The sequence below is a fragment of the Andrena cerasifolii genome, chromosome 8, assembly GCF_050908995.1.
Source record: "Andrena cerasifolii isolate SP2316 chromosome 8, iyAndCera1_principal, whole genome shotgun sequence".
In the NCBI taxonomy this organism is placed as follows: Eukaryota; Metazoa; Arthropoda; class Insecta; order Hymenoptera; family Andrenidae; genus Andrena; species Andrena cerasifolii.
The window spans coordinates 4,128,513-4,153,069 of NC_135125.1; the positions used below are offsets into that span (position 1 = coordinate 4,128,513).

Sequence of the window (24,557 nt, forward strand, 5' to 3'; positions counted from 1 at the left end):
CCTTCCCTTCTGCTGCTATTTTCTCACTTTCTCTTTCCCTCTGCCCCTCCTTAACCCCCCCACTAGCGTAACCGCCGTCCACTGCCGTGACGCGTCATCTGTGCACGTGCACGGCACTGTCATAGTGGTGGTTAGCCATTGTCGTCGGGGTATGCGTGGTTCATGGTGCCGAGGCGCTGGAAACACTGATCACTCTTATGGGAATTTTCCTTGGAACATCGATCGCGATTGTGTTTCGGCGGAATAGTTTTCCTGCGATATTCAGTCTCGGACAGCCGCTTTTAGGTACTTCGAAATTTAAGTGCGTGAAGTACCATAGTGGTATCACGTTTTCAATTTCTCTCGTATGCCACGCCTATTGTATAGCTGGTTCTTTGAGGATGGTTTATTCAGTGTGGTTTGGATTGAACTGGTTGCTCGTTGTAATGGACGGATACGAAGATTTCAATGCTTGGAAGTAGTGTTGAAATTGGAATATATGTATATTACACTGTCATTCTTTTGAATTTAATCACGAGTACTATCCTGACTTATTATTTTAACATTGAATATAAGATTTTTTCAAACAATCGTACCATTACAGGTGCCAACGGTATGTGCGTAAAGAGAACGTAAACAAATGGAATAGTAATCGATAATCGATCGAGGTATAGGCCGAGAATGAAATAATCTTAGATTAATTTTCATCGAATTTGAAAATTGCAAAATGGATTTACTATTAATGGTGTTTAAGAAATAAATTTTACGGAATTGGAAAAATTATGCGTACGCCGCAGGTTAAAAGTAGCAGCAAGTGCCATTGGACCCTATTGCATCCCATTCCTGTGACGTGGCAGGTCACCTGAAAGTATATAGGCGTACTCGTGTATAAATGTTTAAGAATTTAGCTCCAATAATTCTCAGATCAAGTACATCATTAGATGAAACGTTAATTTATTTTTGATAATTAATAAGAATAACCCTCGTGTATTGTTGCATCGTATTAAAAACGGCCCGTACCTATACAGTCGTTAAGTAATCAAAGTTTAGTGGCGCGATCTATTGTCCACTTTTCAGACTAACCGTTAGCGCGTGTGGCCTTTAAGAACAGGTGGTTTCACTTGGATTATTGGCCCATTTGTGAACATTCCTTCACGCGTAAATAATTAACTACATTTCACTGTAAAGCCTAACTACAGTTATTGTTTTACATATCCGTAAATACTTCGAACTTGAATTAATTTTTTTCGAAAACAAATTGATATATTACGTATTGTTAATGGAGTAATGAACGAACAATCGAAAACATGAATTAAACGCAAAAAAAAAATCAAAACAGTCAAGATTAAATTGTATTATTATCAATCGCATTAATAAGAAGGCTTTCAGGAAGAACAATATTTTTTTTTAATAGGATGTAGACATAGGAAAATTTAATTATGCTCTAAATTATTTCCAGACACCCATCCACAGTTTTCTCATATTTAAGTTGCCAAACATGTATTAAATTTTATTTGGGGGTTATGTTATAAGTTATAATTAGTAGAAGAAAATGCTTGAATTAATTTTAACAATGTACATTTTTCAATATCTTTGAGAATATGATTAGGCAGAGGTCAGCTATAATTGATGTCGATACACCTGCATAATGTAGTCATTGGATAGCCATCGCGGTGAAGAAGGCTGCGAAAATGATTTCCTCGACTTGATCGTCGAGGAACAAATTGGGGGCTAAGGTCAAACCTCGTATGTGTGACCTTAGTGCCTGGAGGCGATTCGTGTGTGCGATTCACAGCACTGTACCATTGGTAGTTACCTCCTCCCTCTTTTTGTCACGTTGAGATGAGTCGAGCGCTCGCGCGCGCCCGCACGCACGCATATAATGTGAGTCACACACGGCGACCGATCTGAATTAACCACATCCTGTCCACTGTGTCGTGTGACATTAATGTCATTGCCGTGTGCCGTCCGACTGAGAGGATCGGGCAAAATAGACGGAAGAATCGTCTTAAATGTCTCGACCTCGTACGGTGATTTCCTTTTAAAAAACAGAATTATAATATGGCGTCTATGAATCACACGTGGCTCGTCAAACTTATTATCCGAACAGCCGGTAACTTTGATTATACAAGAATTCCTACGACATCTCGGTAGGAAATATTTCAGATATGCTACCAGAATTATTATTACCGAATAGTTACTACTTTATTTCAATACATGTAAATTGATACTTTTATTGGCGTTTAGCTCAATCGCAAACACAAATCATTTTAATTGGAACATTGAAGAAAGGCGTTAATTTAAATTTAGAAAATTACAGTGCGATGATTGGCGTAAGAACTTATCGGAAAAGTTATTAACAATATATTTTCAAGTTTAATATTAATAGTTGTGTTTAATTGAAATATTATTTTGACAGTATCAAAGTAATAAAATAATATAATATTTGTGATTTATATGGGTGGATAACTTATCAGCTTTAAATTTGTAGCATTTCAAAATACATTGCACTCCTTCAAATTCTTGAATCTTATAAAGCTTTTAAAAAGTTTGTTCTTCATTCTTTCAAAATTATAATCATGAGGAATGAGGATCGGTTTTTTCTTTTATAAATAAAAATACTCGCGTATTTCGTGAAGCATTTTGTCGATAGGATAGAATAGACTTATCACAGACGAGGTATAAGATAGACCTATCACCTTATGGATGTTCGTCGTGTCACCACCCAAACTGTGTTACCGACCCATAATTTGAGAACTGAAACTAGTGACCTCTGCTCATGATCAGCGTCCAACTCAGGAACTAGAGTAGATGTCACGATTACCGTGCTTTGACGCCGACTTGCTCACGAAGGAATTAATTGCTGACTTCTCTTACTTTAATTTTGCTTGGTGAAAATTTATATCAGTGTTTTGAACTTTTCTCTTTATTAAGGTATTTTTTCGGGTTTAAAATGTTAATTTTTCATATTTTTTTAATTGAAATAAAAATACATGTTTTTATCTCAATTACGGTGCCTTGAAAAATGCGTTGTCCCTATTCCCGTGCCCTTTTTTGAACAGCATTCCCGCGGTTTGGTTATGGTTTTGAACTTTGAACTGTTCAAAACATTTTTTTGCTCGACGGGAGGTGTTTTTATGTAATTTTAATGACATTTTCATTTCAAAAGTAACATATGCAAATATAAATTTCTGTTCATCCGTTCTGAGAAACGAAAGTAAGGTTAGGTTTAGCAGTTACAGAGGGATCCAGTGGGCACCAACGGGCACGATAATAAGGACAAACGTTAAATTCCTGTCCCTATTACCGAATTCACTTTAAAAATACGAAAATGTTTCAAAACTGCTCATTTTGCTACTTTTTCAAAAAATTTGAACCTTTTGTGATATAATAAACACCTTACATAAGTGCAAATCATGATAATTATCAATTTATTCACTTCTGTAAAGTACCTACGTGTTCCTTACCGTTTCCGGTAAATCCATCGAAATCTTCATATGTATTTTTGACATTTTTTTTCTATGCTTTAATTGTTTAAAAACGCAACCTTCTTGTTTGTAACACATACATTAATAGTTAAACTTAATTAAAAAAAATTATTTCCTTATTTATGTATGCCAGTTTTTTTGTACGACTAATAGGGACAGGGCACGTTAATTTGGACATCTACCCTACTCTGAAATGTGATGAAATGCTGAAAGGTGTGTGCATGCTTGTATACGTGTGACTTGTTTAGAGGGAGAGTTTCACATCATTAGCGTGTCAACATGAGTTGTAAATTTGTGTCACAAACAAATGGCAATTACACATATGCAATAGTTTCGTTTGTTAGCTGCTGCAGTACCATTAAAAATAACATATAGATAAGCGTTCAAAGAAACCAGTTTCAACTTGTTTTTTAGAATTATCAAAAAGTACATAAAAATTATCAAAAGCAGTGGCTTAACGTCTCTCCTGGAATAATCAGCTTCTTCACCAAGTCAATATTTGTTTAACAGAATGAAATGCGTTAAAAATCTACACACATTTCCACTGCCTGTTTCACTTTTCTCATTTATGATCTATTTCGTAAAAACATTACCTTCATCGTAAACGAATCTAAATACCATTTATTCAAAAGCATCTTCGATTTCATTTTGCGTGAAATTGCGATCAAGAAATTTTCATCGGCATCAAATATATCAAAATAAATGAACACGTTTACCAATCGATTACCTACACAGTTCGACAGCCTTCTGGACTTGTAACATTCAATAGCCGCAAACCGTTTGTCGCCATCACCCACAGTTTTTGAGAAATTCGATTTTGAAAAAAAATGCAAATTTTCAACTTTGAACATCTTTTGTGTCGAAACGGTAATACTTATTCGGTTGCTTGTTGCGCCAAATTATTCTATGAACCCTCCCGAATACAAAGATATAAGTTATTATTGCATTATGAACATTTAAATATGTTTAAACATCGATCAAAGGGAAAGGGACACCCGAAATGCACCTATTTTTGCAGATATTTTTCAGTTTATTTCCAAAACTCGGGGTCCAGGAGAAAATCTGACTAGTCCACGCGATGCAGCAGACATTTTTCCTTCGGAAAGCGTCAACAGAAGTCGTAAGTCACGTTTAGTCTTCAATAGAGAAACGAAATAGTTTGATAAAACGTGCGCCATCGGCAGTGGTAGTCAACGGCGGCGCGCGATCTACTGCCGCTCAGCGTAACACAATCGCGTAACGCGCGTGAGTACCACTGTCGGCGCCGCACGTTTTGCCAAACTATTTCGCTTCTGTATTGAAAACAAACCGTGACTTACCACTTCTGTTAATGCTTTCCGAAGGGAAAATGTCTGCTGCATCGCGTGGAATGGTCAGATTTTTTCCTAGACCCTTGGTTTTGGAAATAAATTGAAAGATATCTTCAAAAATGGGTGCATTTCGGGTGTTCTTTTTCCTTTGACTGTTGTTTAAACATATTTAAATGTCCATAATGCACTAATAACGTATATCGTTGTATTCGGGAGGGTTCATAGAATAATTTGACGCAACTACAAACCGAATAACTATTACAGTTTTGACACAAAAGATGTTCAAAATTGAAAATTTGCAGTTTTTTGTCAAAATCGAATTTCTCCAAAAACTGAGGGCGATGGTGACAAACGGTTTACGGATTCGTTTTCAGAGCCGAAAGTCTATAAGAATCGGCTATTGAATGTTACAAGTCTGAAAAAAGTAAAATTTTGTCGAACTGTGTTATAGAGACGAAAAATTATGATTCCTAACAGACGAGCTTAATTTTTATAGTCTTACGATGCTATCTTTGCAATTCACTGTGTCATTATTCTCATTCCCCTGTTTTGTCTAACACTGACAGTAAAACCATACCGCTGAGTTTTTTTTTTGTACATTCTGTTTATTTTTCATAACACATTTCAAGCATAATGATGTCAACAGCCATACCATATCATCTTGAGTCATTACAAGGTGTCCATGCTTAAAGATCTTGCTGCTAAAATTAACGTTCGTGGTTCGAAATCGATGGCGATATCACAATGAGATCGGATCGAGAGCTTGTCGGTATTAAAAGCCGTTGGGAGAGAAGCTTCTCGGAGTTGGTGCTGCTCGAAATGCCGTAATTCGTTCACGGTTGCTTGTTTCTCGGTATTCTACGTGGAGACGCATGCCGCGAGTGTCGTTTAGCTACGGCAGACTCGTGTGACACGAGAATGCCAACAATCGTTCGTTTGTTTCTACGGTCGCTTCGATAAATTGAAGGTCACCCGTAATCTTAATTCAAGTCGTTCTCGGTTCTTTCTCTTACACGCAAAGAGTCCGCAAAAGAATCGGAGGCAAGCTCGAAATCGTTACCAATCCCATTTCCCGTCCAGTTATTAATTATTTACAGTTCAGATTGATCGCAATGAACAAGCCGCGATGTAACGATCGGTGTTTCAGCTTCGTGGAATTCTGAGCTGCCGCGAGGTGAAACGATCTTCGGTCGTTTCATCTCGGCAGCAGCCGGTTGCCGTAAATCATACGTTATCAACGATATCTCAAAGATCTAATACTTAACGCCGTCATAATAGGTCTACGCTCATTATAATTCTCTTAATCGATAACAACAAGTTTAGGTACACGAAGATTCAAAAGCGATACATCTTGGAACGCCAGAGTTCACAGTGATCATGATCTACGCTAAGTTCGAGTCCTCGTAGTCTGGGGTACAGTTTCATTGATCGACAGAGGATCGAGTTCCTGTGTCGCGGCATAAATGCTTTCATAACGTCTTACATCTGTAGAGTATTGCCCCTAATTGCAAGGCGGGATACTTCGCTACTCTTTTTTCTTATTCCTCTTTTTTTAAACAACTTCCCAAACTCCGTTTATATCACGTTCGGTTAGCTTCTTCTGATGAACCTCTTCCCCGTACAATAGAAAGTCGCAAATGGCGTAGAAAGTAAGTGCAGCGGTGGGTGGTGGTCATAAGTCTGACTTCTTTAAACGCCAGCCCCCTTTATCGGAACACCAAGTCGCGGCGTCGCGTTCACTTGCCAAGCCTGAGCAAAGCCAGTAGATTTCCTCTTGTCCCCTGTAGCTGATTCGTGTAGCAAGGTATGCCTGAATTTTAACAATTCCATGGTTAATTTCGTGTTCAAGTTCGGAGGCTAAAAATCGTTGGCTTGGGGAGAGGGCGTAAACATAAGTCTAAGAACTAACGACACGGTGTTTCGATAGAGGAAATTCGATACCACTCGGTGATCACAACATTTATATGTATATCGAATATAATTCTCCCGTCTTATCGGCTGTTCTGTCGCCAGAATCTATTAGCCCCTCTTTATCGGTTCGCCTCCTGTTTTCTGATGAACATAACCTATGCACGTATCGTTTTACATTAATGTCTTCGACGCATGTACATAGGACAATAGCTTATACGCTTGTGTGTCGTTCGATAATTTACGGAATAGTATAGAACGGGTATGCATGCATATATACGTTATAATATACGAGACCCACTTAAACTTACGTACTAAGATTAATTATCTTAGCTAGAACAGCGTCTCTGTTATCCATTGTTCCTTCCTTAGCGGCCATGTTTCGTAGGTTACCACGAGTTCTGCCGAAATTTCGCTAACATTACCGGCTACTCGGAGGTTACGATAACATTGTCATGGGTAGTAATATCTCAGTTGTGTTCATGGCGTACGATCAGTAACGACGCGCACGTTTCTACGCGTAACCGTACACGGGTAGAGTATCGTTACTGCCTGTACACCGTGTCGGTATAATCTCATACACACTTGACGCGTCTTTAATCACACTTTACAGCTTACAGTTCCGCGATGTTCCGGTTTCAAACAAAATGTTCACCCTATCTCCATACGCATAAGTTTTTCACGTTCATACTTAAAGTGCTAATTGAGTTAACAGTTATCACACAGGAAACACGTTCCAAGTAAACTCTAGAAAACGAACGTAGCTTGCAGGATAGCGAAGTACACTGTATTTTACCACCGGTTTGAATAACAAGCACCTAATACCCGCCAGCTCTCTACCCAGCCCCATCGCAGCTCGCCCGTTTGCCCTCGAAAAGCGAACGTCTCATACGGCCGTCTAAGAAACTTTAAGCACGTTACCCGACCGAATCTGATTCGTGACTAGTAGTCTCCTTCAGTGTCAAGCTCCCTTCAACTCGCTCGCTCTCTTCCGCGCTTGCACGAAGCCCCGATTCTTATAATTCAACAACGGATGTTCGTTACTAGAAACAGCTCTTTCGCAACGACGAATATACTTGTATGTAATCGCTCTCGATCGGTGCACTGGATACACGTGTAATAATTCCTAATAGTACGTTACAGCGCCAACGCGTGATTCATCATCATCACTGTCAGTGTCTTCTTCCTTCTCCTCATCCGCTTCCTTCTCTTCCGATGCACTCTACCTTCTCCCTTTCCTTCATTTTTTTTTTTTTTTTTTCTTAAAAGTTAATAGTGTCATCGACGATTAATCTATGTTAAGTTTTTTTTTTTTTTCTTATTTCAACATTGCTCCGGGCGAGGACCCAAGAAAAATAATAATAACAATCGCTCGTTACGTCGATTAATGAATAGCAATGAAATTACTGATTTCTTCCGGCAGCGCTCACAGTTGAAGTCGCCGCCCGCTCGGATCGGCCGTTCTATCGCCCTTTGTACCATGGTTTCTCGTCCATCCGACCGAAAGCGAAGGATCATCCGCCTCGGCTTCGTTAACCAGCTGCCGGACAGTTCTCGTGGACGCGCGAGCGCCGATCGTTCGCTCCGCCAGAATTGATCGTTGTCCGATATCGATCCCAAAGGAAGATTAATTATTAAGTACCAAGAGTCGATTGGCCATCTGTGGATTCTGCACCGTATCGCGCAACGTGTTTGTGTGTGTGTGTGTGTGTGTGTGTGAAATAATACATAAAAAAAGAAGAACGCAACGAATCGTAAAATTCCCAATAAAATATCTGAGAACAAACAGCGCGTGTGTAACAGGTAACAGATTATATTTGGGTAGTGAACATATTTGGCAGTACGATTTTTGGTAGTGAACGTAGAAGCGTTTGGGAATCACCGTCAAGGAACAAGCTCCTTGGTGTTTGATTAGTGTTCTCGTGACGTAAGCCCCAGCCTCCCCAGTCTCGCTCTTCTTCCGTGGAAGGTCCAAGCGAGGGTATTACCGCTAGGTAAAGATCCAGATGTGAAGGGGCGACGACCACCGCGCGCAAACGCTGTCATTTGAAAAACGAACAAGCTCTCGGGACAACCAGCTTTGTTTCTAAGTACAAGCCACAAAGACGGGAGATCAGGGGCCGGACACATTCCATGTTTCGCCTTAAGTACACGACGCGAATGGTCGTCGTGAAAGAAAAAGGAAGGGACGACTGAATGTGCTCCTCTGCCGTGTTTCGCAATGTATAGAATCTAGAACTGAGGAGCGCTAAAGACACACTGCTTCAGCCGTGAGAAAGAAAGCTTATCCGAAATAAGAAGCCGAAGTGCGTGAAACGTCGGGGCAGATACCTTGTTATCGAGCACGAAGAACCGGCAATTATAATTCAGAGTAAAGCGTTCAGATTCGGTAAAGAAAGATGTACTTTGTAAACGAAGTACCGCTAAAACAGAACATAACTCCTCTGATCTCCAGACTGTATGATACAACCTATCGACTATACGATTGTGTGGACTAGCGCTAGATATTATCATGCGGTACAATATAATCATAAATACATATTCCATACGGTTGTCGTACGGTTATCACTAGGCTGATTAAACTTTTCCCGTGCAAATCTGCGCGCTGCTCCTCGACAAATCGAAATCCCTCGTGATTTCTGTACCTCTCTGACTGAACCCTCGTTGGCTCTCAATTCTCTACGTATAATGCGCATACCGAAGATAATGGCGGTAACAGCACGAGTTGATTCTTGGTGCTGCGTTCATTCGTCAATTGGGTAAACATCGGCGATTTAAAACTCTTCTCGCCTTTTAACATAGTTGAGCAATTCGAAGAAAGTGACATTTTTCAAATATATATATGTACAAATACAACGAAACAGATGAGTTAAAACTTAGCCATTGCTTCCCTTCGCTTCACTTTAAGCTCTCGACGGTGATGGATAGTAATCACTTTCATCGCCGATTAATACTTTTCACTAGACCAATGAGAAATCAATTCGCAATCCAATTTTCGTTACCACCATTAATTATGCTCGCTCTGTACAACGCAGCGTCAACAGCCTACCTCCATTCGGCGGAACTTTAAATTAAAATCCAAGGGCTACCCGCCCTGGTAGCGTGGGCCCTGCTAACAAATTCGTAACACATTTCTTCCTGCCATTGAGAGAAACGTGTTAGAAACATTACAGGGGCCACAGGATCCTAAATGAAAAGTCCCACCGCGCGAGGCAGTCGGTACAGTTCAGTTAATTTCACGCTCTTCCATCCCAACGAGTTCATTGGCAAACATCACGCGCAACAGACTGCGTTCTTCGCTTCCATCCATTCCGCACGAATTTCGATTCTTCGAACATCCCCCAGCCTTCAGCCCGGGATGGCGGAACTTTCGATGATGATTCGCCCGAGAGCTGTGTCCGAGAGCTTCTTCGTGGAATTCGAAATCAAAAGTTCCACCGTGCCGGGTGCACCGCACCGACGGGTGTAAGGAGACTAACATTTTTTTCTTCTTTTCTTTCTCTTTCAATACGTCTACGTGGCACGAACTAAGAGTATCAATTATCCTCGGTGTACCCTACACGTTAGCGGTCTCGTCAACTAGGCGAGTACCAACGAGTTCGAGAAAAATTAACGAAACGAACGTTACACGCGCCCTAAAGCCTGCAACGAGACCAAAGAACAGAAAAGGGAACACGACGAAAAGCGAAAGACTCGCGAGAGGAGCAAAGAAGTAAGGGAAACCTCTTGCGCGCTCCAACGTATACCCCGAACGATGTTTAGATCCCGACAGTCCGACCACTCCCTTTCACCCCCGATGGAAAGAAGGCATTATCGCCGCTCTTTTTGTGCAGAATTATTCCGCTGAACTGTTCGTTTTTTTTGTTTTTTTGTTTCTTCTTTTGTGCATCCCGACACATACGTGTATGTATCGTCACGTGTGTACAGCTTGTGTATGGCCAATTTCCCTGATCCCGCTCCACCGTTCTGTGACGAGCCGTTTGCCCGTGGAAGCGACGACGGTGATCGCGCGGCGATATACGCGTCGCGTCGGCTCACAGAGTAAATCGCGCACGATGAATGAAACGAGTATACGAGTGACGATTATTTCGAGTAACGACTCTTCTCGGTGGTAGTTAGAAGCGCGACGATGAGGAACGGCGACGAACATCACAATGAGGAGAAACACTTGCGAGGATGAGCACGATGGAGAGATGAGCGTGAGCATCTGACGGATCTACGGTAATACGACGAGAATAAACGCGGTTAGAGCAGTGCCGTCGGCAGAGGAAACCGGAGGAAAGAAGGAGTGGTCACGATTCGCCAGCGAGATTGATTAAAAAAGAAATTTCTCTTATTCTCCTTCCCTCCTACTTTTTGTTGGACGCAGTTGGTAGTGGTCTTGCAAAAGGTGGCAAGCGGCGCGCTTAATCCACCATTAGCTCGAAGTGTACTGAACCGCGCCTCTCGAATCTGTCGTGGATGATGTTGTGCGCCCAAGCCTTGCACTCGATGTTGATCAGCACACCATCTGTAAAATTCCACATTTGTCAAAGGCAAACGTAGAATCATTCCAACAAAGCTTGAAGCATTTCATCCGCCATTAAACAGTACAGTTGTAAGTAGGTACACTGTCCAACGCGAATTTTGGTCCGCAATATCCGCTGGGTGATTCTTGTAGAGTTGTTTGCCCTGAACACCAATCCGCAAGCAGGATTGCTCTATCACCTTCAGTTATCGAGAAATTCGATTTTTTTTAAAAAAAATGCAATTTTTCAAATTTGAACATCTTTTGTGTTCAAACAGTAATAGTTATTCGGTTGCTTGTCGCGTCAAATTATTCTATAAACCCTCCCGAATACAACGATATAAGTTATTGGTGTATTATGAACATATAAGTATGTTTAAACAACGATCAAATGGAAAAGGACACCTGAAATGCACCAATTTTTGCAGATATATTTCTATAAATTTCAAAAACTAAGGGTCTAGGAGAAAATCTAACTACTCCACGCGATGCAGCAGACATTTTTCTCCCGGAAACCATCAACAGAAGTGGTAAAACACCTTTTTTGTACAATACAGGAACAAAAGAGTTTCGCAAAACATGCGGCGCCGACAGTGGTAGTCAATGGCGCGTGGGCCGGTCAGCGTCACAGAATCGCGTAACGCGCGTGACTACCACTGGCCGCGCCGCACGTTTTGCCAAACTCTTTCGTTTCTGTATTAAAAACAAGAGATGTTTTACCACTTCTGCTGATGGTTTCCGGAGCAAAAATGTCTGCTGCATCGCGTGGAGTAGTTAGATTTTATTCCTGACCCTTAGTTTTTGAAATATATAGAAAGATATCAGCGAAAATTAGTACATTTCGGGTGTCCCTTTCCCTTTGATCGTTGTTTAAACATATTTAAATGTTTATAATTCAATAATAACTGATATCGTTGTGTTTGGGAGGATTCATAGAATAAATATTACTGTTTCGACACAAAAAATGTTCAAAATTGAAAATTTGCAATTTTTTAAAAATCGAATTTCTCGAAAACTGAGGATGATGGTGACAAACGGTTTGCGGATTTGTTTTCAGCGCACAATAATCTATAAGAAACGGCTATTGAATGTTACAGTACAGGAAAAAAGTTCAATTTTGTTGGACAGTGGTATCAGCTTGTAATGTATTCTACTACAATTAACTTCATTCAAACAACAAATTGCTTTTGCTTCTGTCATTTATAGTTCAAGCCGGGAATCCATTTGGAAGCTAAACTAGACTATGCTATGCTATGCTAAGTTTTAAAAAGTTAGCTTCAATTAATTTTTTTAGAACCGATTCCACCGAAAGCTAAGCTAAGCTGTGTTATGTTTGATAGCACAGCCAGGCATAGCATAGCATAGCTTAGCATAATATAGCATAGCATAGCGTAATTAGCATAACTTAGCATAGCATAGCGTTATTAGCATAACCTAGCATAGCTTAGCTTAGCTTCCAGTTGGATCCCTGGCTTAATTTTACTTGTGTCCCTATATACTTACATTTAGGCCTCTCGAAGAAAACAGCTACGAGGGGGCTAAGGTATCCTGGGGTGTTTGTGAAGGGGAAATAGAAGCCAGGAAAGCCACGGCGCGGAATGTACTGAATCGCGCCCATGTTCTCAACATCAGCTGGATTTTCACCAGCGCACGACACCCAAACGGTTTCCACTCTGTGGTTTTCTGCTTCTTGCTTTATGTGCTCCCGAAGATCGGCTGGCATAGTCTCTGGTAGATTCTTTGTATCGTTGTAATATACAGGCTTCCAACCGAATATCTGCAATTACAATTATCCGTATACAATCATCCCCTGCTTCCTTTATCCTGATGTAATTGAATTTAGGAAAGTATTCGCACTTTTGCCCGGAACACCTTTAGAACATCTCTGAATATAAACCTATCACTGCAATATAAATATAAATAAAATACATGTTCTTTGGGAATCAGTAGCGCAGGGGTGCACAGGGAGCCGTTTTTAGCGCCTAGCTGCGAGCAACCCGCCTGTCCCGTTGCTAAGGTTAGAATCGGTGAGGAGAGCTGCAGTAGTGTATATAGCTGGGTTCAAGTCACACCAAATGCACGTACACTACCGCAGTTCGCCTCACCGACTCTAACCTTAGCAACGGCACAGACGGGTTGCTCGCAGCTAGGCGCTAAAAACAGCTCCCTGTGCATCCCTGCAGTAGCGCACCCACAGGGAGGGCCAAGGGGCCCTGGCACCCCCAAAGAAGGGACTTTGTACAAAAGAAAAGAGAACTGGAATTTAATCTTTAAATAAATTTTTTAATCCCCTAATGAATTTTAATGAATTTGCTCTGAAAATATTTTCATCCACTCAACTCGGCTCTCCTCAAGATTAAATCCTGAGTACGCCACTGTGGGGAATACATTATGCCGTGCAATGGAAGCTTTGGAAGAATAAGTAACGCGTTACACTTTCAGAATCAATGATACACGGAACTGTTAACGGAGTTATTTAAGGCAGAATCCGTAAGTAGAATAGCAACGTGAACGAGTAAGAGTGGCCGTTTACGAGCCGTGACTGTTACGTTCTAAGAGACCACGTTTGCGCAAGTACATACCTTGTTCAGCTTCAAGAAAATGCAAGGAGCGGATTTATTGTAGCCATATTTGTTTTGCTTCGTGCACTGTCCCCACTGCGCCATGTCGACGTCGCAGACTTTGCCAGGCGCTGGTGGTTTCCCGTAGTCGCAAATCATCCTCTGCTGGGCGCCATTTGTTCCACCAGCGGGTTTCTGATATTCTAGAGAAACCCGGAATTAACACCTTGCGTTATGATCTTGATTTGAACAGAAGATCTTACAGAGGCCATGTAAGCGCAAAACATCGACGAAATGAAATGCAAACAGATATTGCCTAAGTTGTTTAAAATATATATATATAGGTATATATTCAGGAATAAAGAAGCATCGAGTCAAAAGGCACTGAAACACTGATCCGAAGATTGGTGTCACCTTGACCAGATTTAACGGGCGCCTGACGTAACTGGCTCGTTAACACGAAGAAGCTTTTCTTGCTTATCGGTTAATATTAGCGTCGTAATATATCTATGGGAATGCTGTCGCAATATGAACGGAAAATAATGACAGGAAGAAAGAAGGGAGCAAAAGAATGTATGCATACAAATTTAATTACATTAGATGGGTTAGTGTACGTATATGCTCAAGTTAAAGAGGTATTTTCAGAAATGGATGTAGCATAATTTTGGGTTTTGTTATTAGCAATTAAGTAAGAGAATCGAAAGGAATTTGAATCCAGGTGGGGATGTATATATAGGCTAAGTAGGGGCGGCAAAGGGGGCAGCGACTTTTGGGCGAAAGAAATTGCGAACATTTAAACACAGAGGCTTGAGACAACTTTAAAAACAATTCCCTTATTTTTATCTAGCAAATTAGCAATAATAAATATTGAATTATTTTCAAAATTGTCTCAACTCTTTCAAATTAATACTTTGCGGCTTACCGCCTTTAGGCGGCAAATATCTAAATCCGCCCCTGTCTGAATGCTTCATAAGAGAAATGAATTACCTTCGAGGAACTTGTCCAGTTCCTTAGTCCAGTGCAAGAAGTTTCCCTCGTCGCTAGCTTTGTACCAAATCAAAGTACTCTCTACATTGCTGGCGGGAGGCATGGGCCTGAAGCCAAGTCCAGGGTTGCTTCCGATCAGAGAAGCATCCAGTTGCCATTTCGGCTGGTTCGGATCTAACGTCTGGTAGAATACAGTCAACATTGCTCCGAAGAAACCAGCCAGCACCGCATAGAAAATGACGTAGAATAACAGGATCTTGGCTGCAATGGAAAAATAACAAATTATAGTGGTGGAGATGAAAAGAGGAGACAGATCCCAATAGTGTTTTGCAAGTATTCCATGCCAAACATTAAACGGATTCTTTACTTAATTTCTTTTCAACATCCGACGAAATCGTTTTAACGAATTTTGTAAAAGAACCTATCTACAAATCGGTGCACCCTTAGGGTAAAATTTGCGATAGTCGTTTCCGTTGGCAACTCTTCAAAGCCTACCAGAAGAAGAAGTTTTCCAGAAAACGTGCGAATCTGTGACCCTGCAGCCAATTATCTATCGAAACAATCGCTCCGTCGCAATAACTCCTTTTGTGGGCACACGCAGCAACCGAAGTCTAGGGCATCATGGCAATTACAATCCGAGTTCTAATTGGCCTGAATTGGTATTGAGTAAGCAATGCCACAAGCGTTTGTTATAAGAATCGTTCACGAATATGCGCTACGAGCAATCTGTCCTCGAAGAACTGTGCCATTTGTTACAACTACATTAATATGCAACGGACTCGCAGCACTAATTGAAAACGCTAATTAGTTAGCCGATGTGTTCGCATGAAATCCCAATCACATGCCCCACCCTGCTCTTCCGTTACATAGCAGAGGCGACATTGTTATATCATAAGCTTTTTCAACAATATTGCTGCTATTGTTCTGCAGTTCGGTATTTGTTTTTACGTACAATGGACTGAGGATATTGAAAAATGTCATTTGTATTTATATGTCGAAACTAAACTTTCAAAGTGTAAGCAAAAAAGGTCTGTCATTTGCAATATGCGCACTTAGCGAAATAAGTATATAATAGTGACGTTATTTTAATGAAGATAAATCTGTAATGTATATTCCTACTTCTTATCCATTAAAACTTATCCAATGGAACGTGGTATAATTTAGGAAACACCTCTGTAGGCGTTGACTACACTGTCCAACAAAATTTAACTTTTTTTTCTTATAGATTCTTGTGCGCTGAAAACGAATCCGCAAACCGTTTGTTGCCGTCAACCTGAGTTTTCGAAAAATTTGATTTTGAAAAAAATTGCAAATTTTCAATTTTGAACATTTTTTGTGTCGAAACAGTAATATTTATTCTATGAATCCTCTCAAACACAACGATATCAGTTATTATTGAATTATAAACATTTAAATATGTTTAAACAACGATCAACTGGAAAAAGACACCCGAAATGTACCAATTTTCGCTGATATCTTTCTATATATTTCAATAACTAAGGGTTTAGGAGAAAATCTGACTACTCCACGCGACGCAGCAGAAAATTTTCATTCGGAAACCATCAGCAGAATTGGTAAAACACCTCTTGTTTTCAATACAGAAACGAAAGAGTTTGGCAAAACGTGCGGCGCGGACAGTGGTAGTCACGCGCGCTACGCGATTCTGTGACGCTGAGCGGCCCACGCGCCATTGACTACCACTGTCGGCGCCGCATGTTTTGCGAAACTCTTTTGTTCCTGTATTGTACAAAAAAGGTGTTTTACCACTTCTGCTGATGGTTTCCGGAGGAAAAATGTCTGCTGCGTCGCGTGGAGTAATTAGATTTTCTCCTAGACCCTTAGTTTTTGAAATTTATAGAAATATATCTGCAAAAATTAGTGCATTTCAGGTGTCCTTTTCCATTTGATCGTTGTTTAAATATATTTAAATGTTTATAATTCAATAAATACTTATATCATTATGTTCGCGATAGTTCATAGAATAATTTGACGGCTCAAGCAACCGAATAAGTATTACTGTTTGAACACAAAAGATGTTCAAATTTGAAAATTTGCATTTTTTTTTAAAACCGAATTTCTCGGAAACTGGGGGTGATAGAGCAATTCTGCTTGCGGATTGGTGTTCAGGGTAAACAACTCTACAAGAATCACCCAGCGGATATTGCGGACAAAAATTCGTGTTGGACACTGCTATTTATTACCGTCAAAATTTCTTTATAAAATGTGACAAATTAGTAAAAATTGCATAAGTGATAAATTAATAGAAATTGATTTTTTCAAATGTGACATTGAATTTGGATCGCAGTGATTTGCTCAAGGAAAGAAACGATTTTATAGCTCGCTCGGAATGCTAAACAACTGATAATCAACTGCACGTGAAACAATTCCATAATTATGGGATTCTGACCTTGGACTACCTCCAGACCGTGGTACCAGTGTCTCTGCGTGTATTTGCATACGCACAGATGACTCACTGTCAAAGTCATTGTTCACATCGCACAGAAATAATCGCATTTGTATACAACACTAACATTAGAATCAGGTTGTCACTTCAAATCAGAGTTGGGCAAAATGTAATCTAATTACAACTTACAAATTAGGATTAAAATGTAATTGTATAGTTGATTACACATTATTTTCCGTAATCGTTGATTAGGTAGTTGACCATTTGGTTTCGTCAACTACCTAAATGAACGATTACAGAAAATAATGTGTAATCAACTACACCATTACATTTTAATCCTAATTTGTAAGTTGTAATTATAGATTACATTTTGCCCAACTCTGCTTCAAATAAACTGAAGCAAACTATCGCATGTCAGTGAAGTATAGGCAGATGTCGGTTAATTATATATTAAAATCATTCGTAATATTTTTATGAATCCTAATATATTACATTGTATATAATTCAATTATTTCGTCACACCATCTTATGCTTGTATACATTAAATGACCTTGCAGCAAGAGAGGAACTCCATTTTTGACAGTTTTTGAGTTACGACGTGTAATATACGTAAAAAAATTCTACTCTTTTAATCCGATAACAAATGAGCAATTTCTTGCAAATTTTGAACCCTCACCCATTACTGTTTCGTGCAACGCCTATTTTTGTTTTAGGCAGCCCCAGATTTGAAAAACTCGCCAAAAACAGAAATAAAAACTTATCAATTCAATAACTACTACTTATTGCGTGCAAATACATATATTTCACAATCAGTGTTCTCTTTTCAATGTTGAGTCAAAGCAATAATTTTGTAAAAAGTTTTTCCTAACTTTCTCGACGTTGGTAAAGATGGAGCTGCACCCCTATTGCTGCGAGGTCCTCGATTGTAACTTTTATCTAATTTGCCGTCTCCAGAATTGTATTTCTGCTTATCCTAGCAATCAATACTAACGTAAGCTGGGCGTATAAAGAAATTCCGACGGTGGAGCGTGCGGGGCATTGAAAGAGTAGGGTTGGCCGCGTACGAAGAATGAAACGACGCCTGAAAGAAGAGCCTAAGCACTAACAAACGGTGCCTACGACCCCAACTGTCGCGTAGTACGAGAAAAAGCAGAGTAGGTTATTGATCCCTATGTGCGTGGCTCCCTACGTTGTACAAATATCCGTATTGTCGGATTACGTACCGCTCCGTCTGAACCAACCCTATCGGTCTTACCCTCGTTCGAGAAAGACTTACGTGCTCTCAGCTTTCTTCCGATTGCTGGTCGCCCATTTTAGCGTCTCTCGCCAAACGCGCCTGCCACTTTGCCCATTTATTGTAATCTACTTGCTCGAAGCGAAGCATAGCTCCTTCGCTAAATATATTACGCAACATTTCTTTAAACGAACGCAATAAAATGATTTTAAATTACCACAAGGAAAAGCAGGACTTACTCTAAAATTACAGAAAAAGGACATTATTAACTTCTAATACGAAGTATGAAGTTTATTGGCATTACGATATTTCCTGTTCCACCCCAATCACGTTTGCAAGCATATTTCGAGTGGAAAGAACACTGTAAATAAAAAAATTTTGATCTTTTCTTATTCGGCTAATTTTACTCTACTTTTTTTTTAAGAAATACTTTGTTTTAGCTTAATATTAATTCTACGGAATTTAAATGACTTTGATATTGAAAACTCGGCGTTGAAAAATTTTGTTAGTCCCTGTTTGTTGCTGTAAAATTATCTGCTTATCGCCGAGATAAAACAATGGCGCACACGCCACAGAGGGTGCAATTTCCTTACAGAGATTTAAACGTAGATGCAACAATATCAATGACCTACTTCATGAAAGAACCGCGGTGGCTTCTAAGTTTGTGGCGCCGCCGCATTCCGCGTAGAGAGTGATCGATATCTCGAAAAACCGTGAAAATGTTACGTTACTACAGCGACCACAATGACCAGTCGCGTTCGAACGTAAATGAAATGAAATTTGCACTCCGAGCAGAAGCCTACTTTCAGGCATGCAGAATTGCACATTACCTCGGTAACTCCTTCATCGATTGGTCTGGTCTATTTCGGATGTGACTACTTGAAACGGATAGGTACTTTCTGTTATGCGACAGAGTGCTATTAGAAGGCTTAGAAAAACTCCTACTAATTATTCCTTTGCAATTACACTTCTGCACAATTCGCGCAGCAAAAGGAGATAGTGTTTAAATAAATTTATATGCTGAGAATTTTGTTGAAACGCACTTTATGAATTTTTATTTCGTACACTCCATACCGCGCTTAAAAGGGAAAATCAAGAAATGCCTGGTTATGTGTTACACTTCTCATACAGCCTCTTGTAGTAGATCAATACATTTTATAAATAGAAGAACGGTGGATATTTCAGCTGGCGAACTTAAAAAACCTCTCGTGGGCGCCTATTTTTAGGCAACAATAAAGTGCCACCAATTAGAAACTTTTCAAATATATATTTTGCATTTTGAATGCCGATATTTATCACGTCGAAAGGTAATATCCAATATCCTGTAACCTGAATGGTTTCAGAGATGGCAAAATTTTTATATAAATAAAATTGCGAATAACGAATTAGATTTTTAAAAAATATTCATGTGTGTATTTGTATGTTTTGTAAAAATCTCTTTAGTTTTTGTGGGAAAGAAATTCTTCTACAAAAATAAAATCATTTTGGCCGTTTTCTATAAATCATTCAGAGACGGGCGATATTTTTATTTAAATAAAATTTCGAGTAATGAATAAAAGTCACAAAAAAAGTCGTCATTCGTTTGTTAACCCAAGTTAACTTTATTTGTAAACGAATGACGATTTATTTGTAAAGTTAACTTGGGTTAACAAACGAATGATGATTTTTTTGTAACTTTTATTCATTACTCGAAATTTTATTTAAATAAAAATTTCGCCCGTATCTGAATGATTTATAGAAAACGGCCAAAAGGATTTTATTTTTTTAGAAGAATTTCTTTCCCACAAAAAGTAGAGATTTTTCCAAAATATACAAATTTAATGAACGAAAATAAAGGAAAGTGTAACGTCTACTTGCATCCAACATCATTTATACAATAAGTAATACTAATTAGAAGAGATAATCTCGGCACCCTGGTTCGGTCTATTAAATAATTAAATAAAAGGTATTTTGCAATTTTGAGAATTTTTATCAAATCCCAAAGTTTCGATCAGTGATTATGACCATTTTCAAGGAAAGTTAGATAAAAGGAAAAAATACTGCGTTTGCTTTTATACAATAATTTTTTTCCTTTAAACAGTTATCACGTTCATTGCTGGGAACGTGCATAATCACTGACCGAAACGTTGGAATTTGATAAAAAATTCTAAAAATTGCAAAATAGCTTTTATTTAATTATTTAACAGACCGGACCACTGTGCCGATCATCTCTTCTATTTAGAACAATTCTTACGGTCGAAATTCAAATTATATTAAATAGATAATACTGTTCGACAGGAATCCATGTCACGAACGAGTGAATCGTATAAAATCAAAGGAAGCTAATTCTCCAGAATTGCGACACCATTGGGTTCCATCGATTCTGGTGGAAATCGATGAACCTCAGGAGTAGGGAAGGACAGGCAGCAGGACGTCGGAGGATTACAGCTACCAAAGGCAAATACATTAGCTGCCTGCAAATATAAATGCGAGACTCCAAAATCGGTTTATTTTTTGCAAGAGAATGGTCGAGTCACGAATGCCACCGAGCTTACAAAAATGATTTTTTAACGTTACACCTCTGCTGATAAGCGATAAGGTGGAGACGTCAATTTACTCGTGGCATTAATTAAAGCCCCCGATCGTGGAAGAATTTAAGCAGACAGTTGTATTTTTAATCTCGAATCTGCTGAAAGCTGGGCAAGTTATATGATTCATTAACACTGAGGATATCAAGACATTACTTGTGACAAGGAGTCAGCTAAGTATGCAACGCGATGCTCGCCTAATCTTTTAAGTGAAACGAAAACAGCGATCTGGTGATCTGTGCAACAATTATATTACAGATCGAATTTGCAACTACGAGGGAAGTGTTTTTCATTTTCACTAAATTATTCGACTCTCCAAATGTGCAAAAAAAAAAAAAAAAATACAAACAAACGTGAAGGGTGAATTATTTGAAGAGAAACTTTCCAAGTTACACGAGAAGCTTCCTAGTGAATCACTATGCGAGCAAAAGTATTCGCTGAACGATCGTAGAACGTTGGCCACGTATTAACTCGTGATCGGTGAACGATTTGCAATGGAATCACGATTTCGTGACGTACGATCGACTTAATGCTAATGTAGTCTACACGCCGACCTTATTTATATGAAGCTTCAGTCACATCGAGTGTTCGAAATTTCCTATTGATCGGTTCATAGCTATGCAGAAACGCAAGCTTCGCGAAGTAGGCACTCTGAAAGTCCTGAAGGGCTATCGGCGCACTGTTCCCCAGGAGAATTAAATTCTCCATGCAACCGTACAAACTACCCATCGATCATTTAGCAAGAAATTATCAGACAGCATTGCATAACTGTCATTAGAATTTCAGGTTCAATCGATTCCACCGAATATAGCACAGCAATGGGTCCTTAGCGAGCGGGTCTTTCCGCAAGTAAGTATATTACATAACAGGCGATACTGTAGAGAAATTCGTTGCTCGTTAAAAAAAATCCAAGCACGATATCGCAGAGCACTATATTAGTGTTGTGATTAACTATGATACAACTCCCACTGAATTACTTTTCCCCTGCAAAATCACCCCCACGATTGCTCCGCACAAATCAGTTTAAAGTATAATAGCATCGAACTTCTGGTTCCACGTAGGATTATTTGTGGAATCGAAATTGAAGCTGGAATACTTTGCGGTTCGACTGGGTTTTCTCTTCTACAGCTCCGCGTCTCGAGGGGCAGAAATAGGGCAATGGAAGTCGCCAAGGGTTTCCGCCCCTCTGTGTATTCCTCTTAGAGGCCCAGTCGGAAAGCTTGAAGTTCCGCCGTACAAACAAAGATATTACGAGGGGAATAAAATAATGCCGACTTTATCAGAGCAGGACGCACGCGGCGTTAGATAAAACGAAACGTCTATATTAACACACTCTTCCCGTGCGCTCGAATACAAAAAGCCTTTCGCTAATGAACCGTCCGACGTGAATATCCTGCGAGGATGTTGAAATTGTTATTCCTCCGTGGCGAATGAAAAACCAGCGGGTCTGACCGAGACTCTGCCGGCAGTAAAATCATTAGCTTCGCGATGCAGACGCTTCTGCAGCAGATTGTACGTGATTCCGACAGTTTCGTTACGACCAAGTGCTAAAAAATTGTGTCTGTGAAAATTAGCCCCCACCCCAGGAAGGGTGAATCGATTTAACTACAATCAGGACGCCTGCACGCGTATGAATGCAGCAGGAAAGTTCTTTGCATGTATATGACACCGCCAGTGGGCTGCAGTGGCCGCGTACATTGCGACACTTTACGTCAGAAACGATATGGGATTAGGTTTAAACATCAATCGACCGTATCTCTATCGCGAACTAGACTTTGCTCCCTTTGCCGCGGTATCTTTGCAGAAAGCACGAGAAACACGACGGGCCGTTTCGCGAGGGATTTACTCTACGAATCTTCACGAGCACCCGACACCCAAATGCCTCACGCGCCCTGGAATTGATCGAGACGTTCCGCTCTGGCTGTATCTACGAAGGAGTTCCCGAAATTACGTAATCGGAGGAATGGATGCGGGGAAGGTTGCACTTTTCACCGCGAACTTAATCGAATCTCACTTCGCCGAGTCTACTCTGTCTACAAGGGAGAAGTAGAATATCCCAGTGATGAGACTTACCCCAGCTAGCGCCTGTGCGTCCCAGAAACTGTCCAGTCTCGGAGTTCCATAAAAAGACCCTAAAACCTTCCCATTTGCCAAGCTGCGGCGGCGGGCTGTAATACTGTTCGACCTTCTTGCCCTCCATCCCGATCGTTTGTACGAGATTTGCAGAGAGCGATCGCAAGCTCCCGCGCGTGCTACACAACGAATGTTGACGTGCGAATCCCTTTCTCGGGCTGTTCTGCTTCCTCCCGCTGATCTAGTTCGTCTTCTGGTGGAACAGTGCCGCGATCGAACAGTTCCGCGGGCGAGGACGCAAAGGAAGGAAGGAAGGGTCGATTCGTGCCCTCGTCTGGAGCCGCTGTTCTCGGGCGCTCTCGTCCGGCCAAGGGATGAATATTGAGCGATCGAACCCAAGCCTGGCCCGAGCTTTTCAGGCCGTCCTCTCCTTCTCTTCGTCTCCGCGACTCCCTCTCTCTGTCCCTCCAGCGGCAGCTTCCCCACCGCTGGCGAATCGCTACCCTTTTCTACCCTACCGCGTCGACGTAATCGCGCAGTCGCGTCAATACCCACCCCCTTGCCGCCACCCAGTGCCCCTACCTCCCGCTGCTCGCGCTTTATCGCGGCCAGGTGGCGCTAGTGGCGACAGGGACCGGCCATACCATCCTCCTTCTCGCTCCAACTCGCGACTTTGCCGCCTCCTGTTTTCTCGTACGCGGATCCGATCGACCCCGCTGCGTGACACGGCGACTCCTCGCGGCGGAGCTTACGCGAGACCGCGCGGACAGACACCGGGAGGGAACGATTCCCTCCGACCGAGCCCACCTACTTCTCTGCCTTAACCCTTAAAGCACGCTCCGGGAGATAGCCGGAGGAGGAATTAGTGGCCCCGCGGATGGGCTGTGCGGGATGTTAGAAGCAGGGGAATGCAAGTAGACACGGATAGAACAGAGTAAAGACGTCGAGCAGATAGGTCAAGGGGTTTCAAATGCGTCCGACTGCCACCGAATCCCGAGGGAGAATGACCAAACGTTGCGAGACCTTTTCGTGCAGCTTCCTGCCGTTTCTGTTATAGCGCGATCATCCAGTTATCGCTACGTGGCATGCACTGCGACTCGCTTACAATCTTTCTCGCCCGTGGTTATGGGATGCGTCTTCCGTGTGGCTGTCTTTTCCAGCCAGCTCGATTCGTACATCTCTCGATCCTCTGTTACCCAAACAGGACCCTTGCTAATTACCACTTAACAGCAGCTTACAGTGTGACGGTAACAGGGATAGAAATTAGATTTAGCGTCTTGCGTCGCAGGCTTTGTCATTCAATGGCACGGTAAAGCTTGGAGGTATTTCGAGAGTAGCCAGTTTCGAGTAGCGCATAAAGTTAGAAGAATAGAAAAGTGCTCGAGAGCGGGGACTGTTTTTTGAGAAATAAATTTTAGGTCAAGGATGGACGATATACTTCCGAACTTAATGGCGAATACTTCGGTCGTTTGTTCCGATAAGATAGCGGTTTACTGTCCCGTTCGCTACCGCCATCCAAGAACACGCCTAATGAGATCT

At 40.9% G+C, this 24,557-nt stretch overlaps 1 protein-coding gene across 1 annotated transcript; it reads right to left on the reverse strand.

The window, feature by feature from the left end:
* Positions 1-5,361: 5,361 nt before the first annotated feature.
* LOC143372247 (sodium/potassium-transporting ATPase subunit beta-2-like) lies at positions 5,362-23,525 on the reverse strand. Its single transcript, XM_076818300.1, has 5 exons — positions 23,019-23,525; positions 14,741-15,001; positions 13,775-13,956; positions 12,696-12,969; positions 5,362-11,195 (listed from the first exon to the last, which is right to left on the reverse strand). The coding sequence occupies exons 1-5, from the start codon at positions 23,143-23,145 to the stop codon at positions 11,092-11,094; spliced, it is 948 nt and encodes a 315-aa protein (XP_076674415.1). The 5' UTR covers positions 23,146-23,525; the 3' UTR covers positions 5,362-11,091.
* Between the last annotated feature and the right edge of the window lie 1,032 nt (positions 23,526-24,557).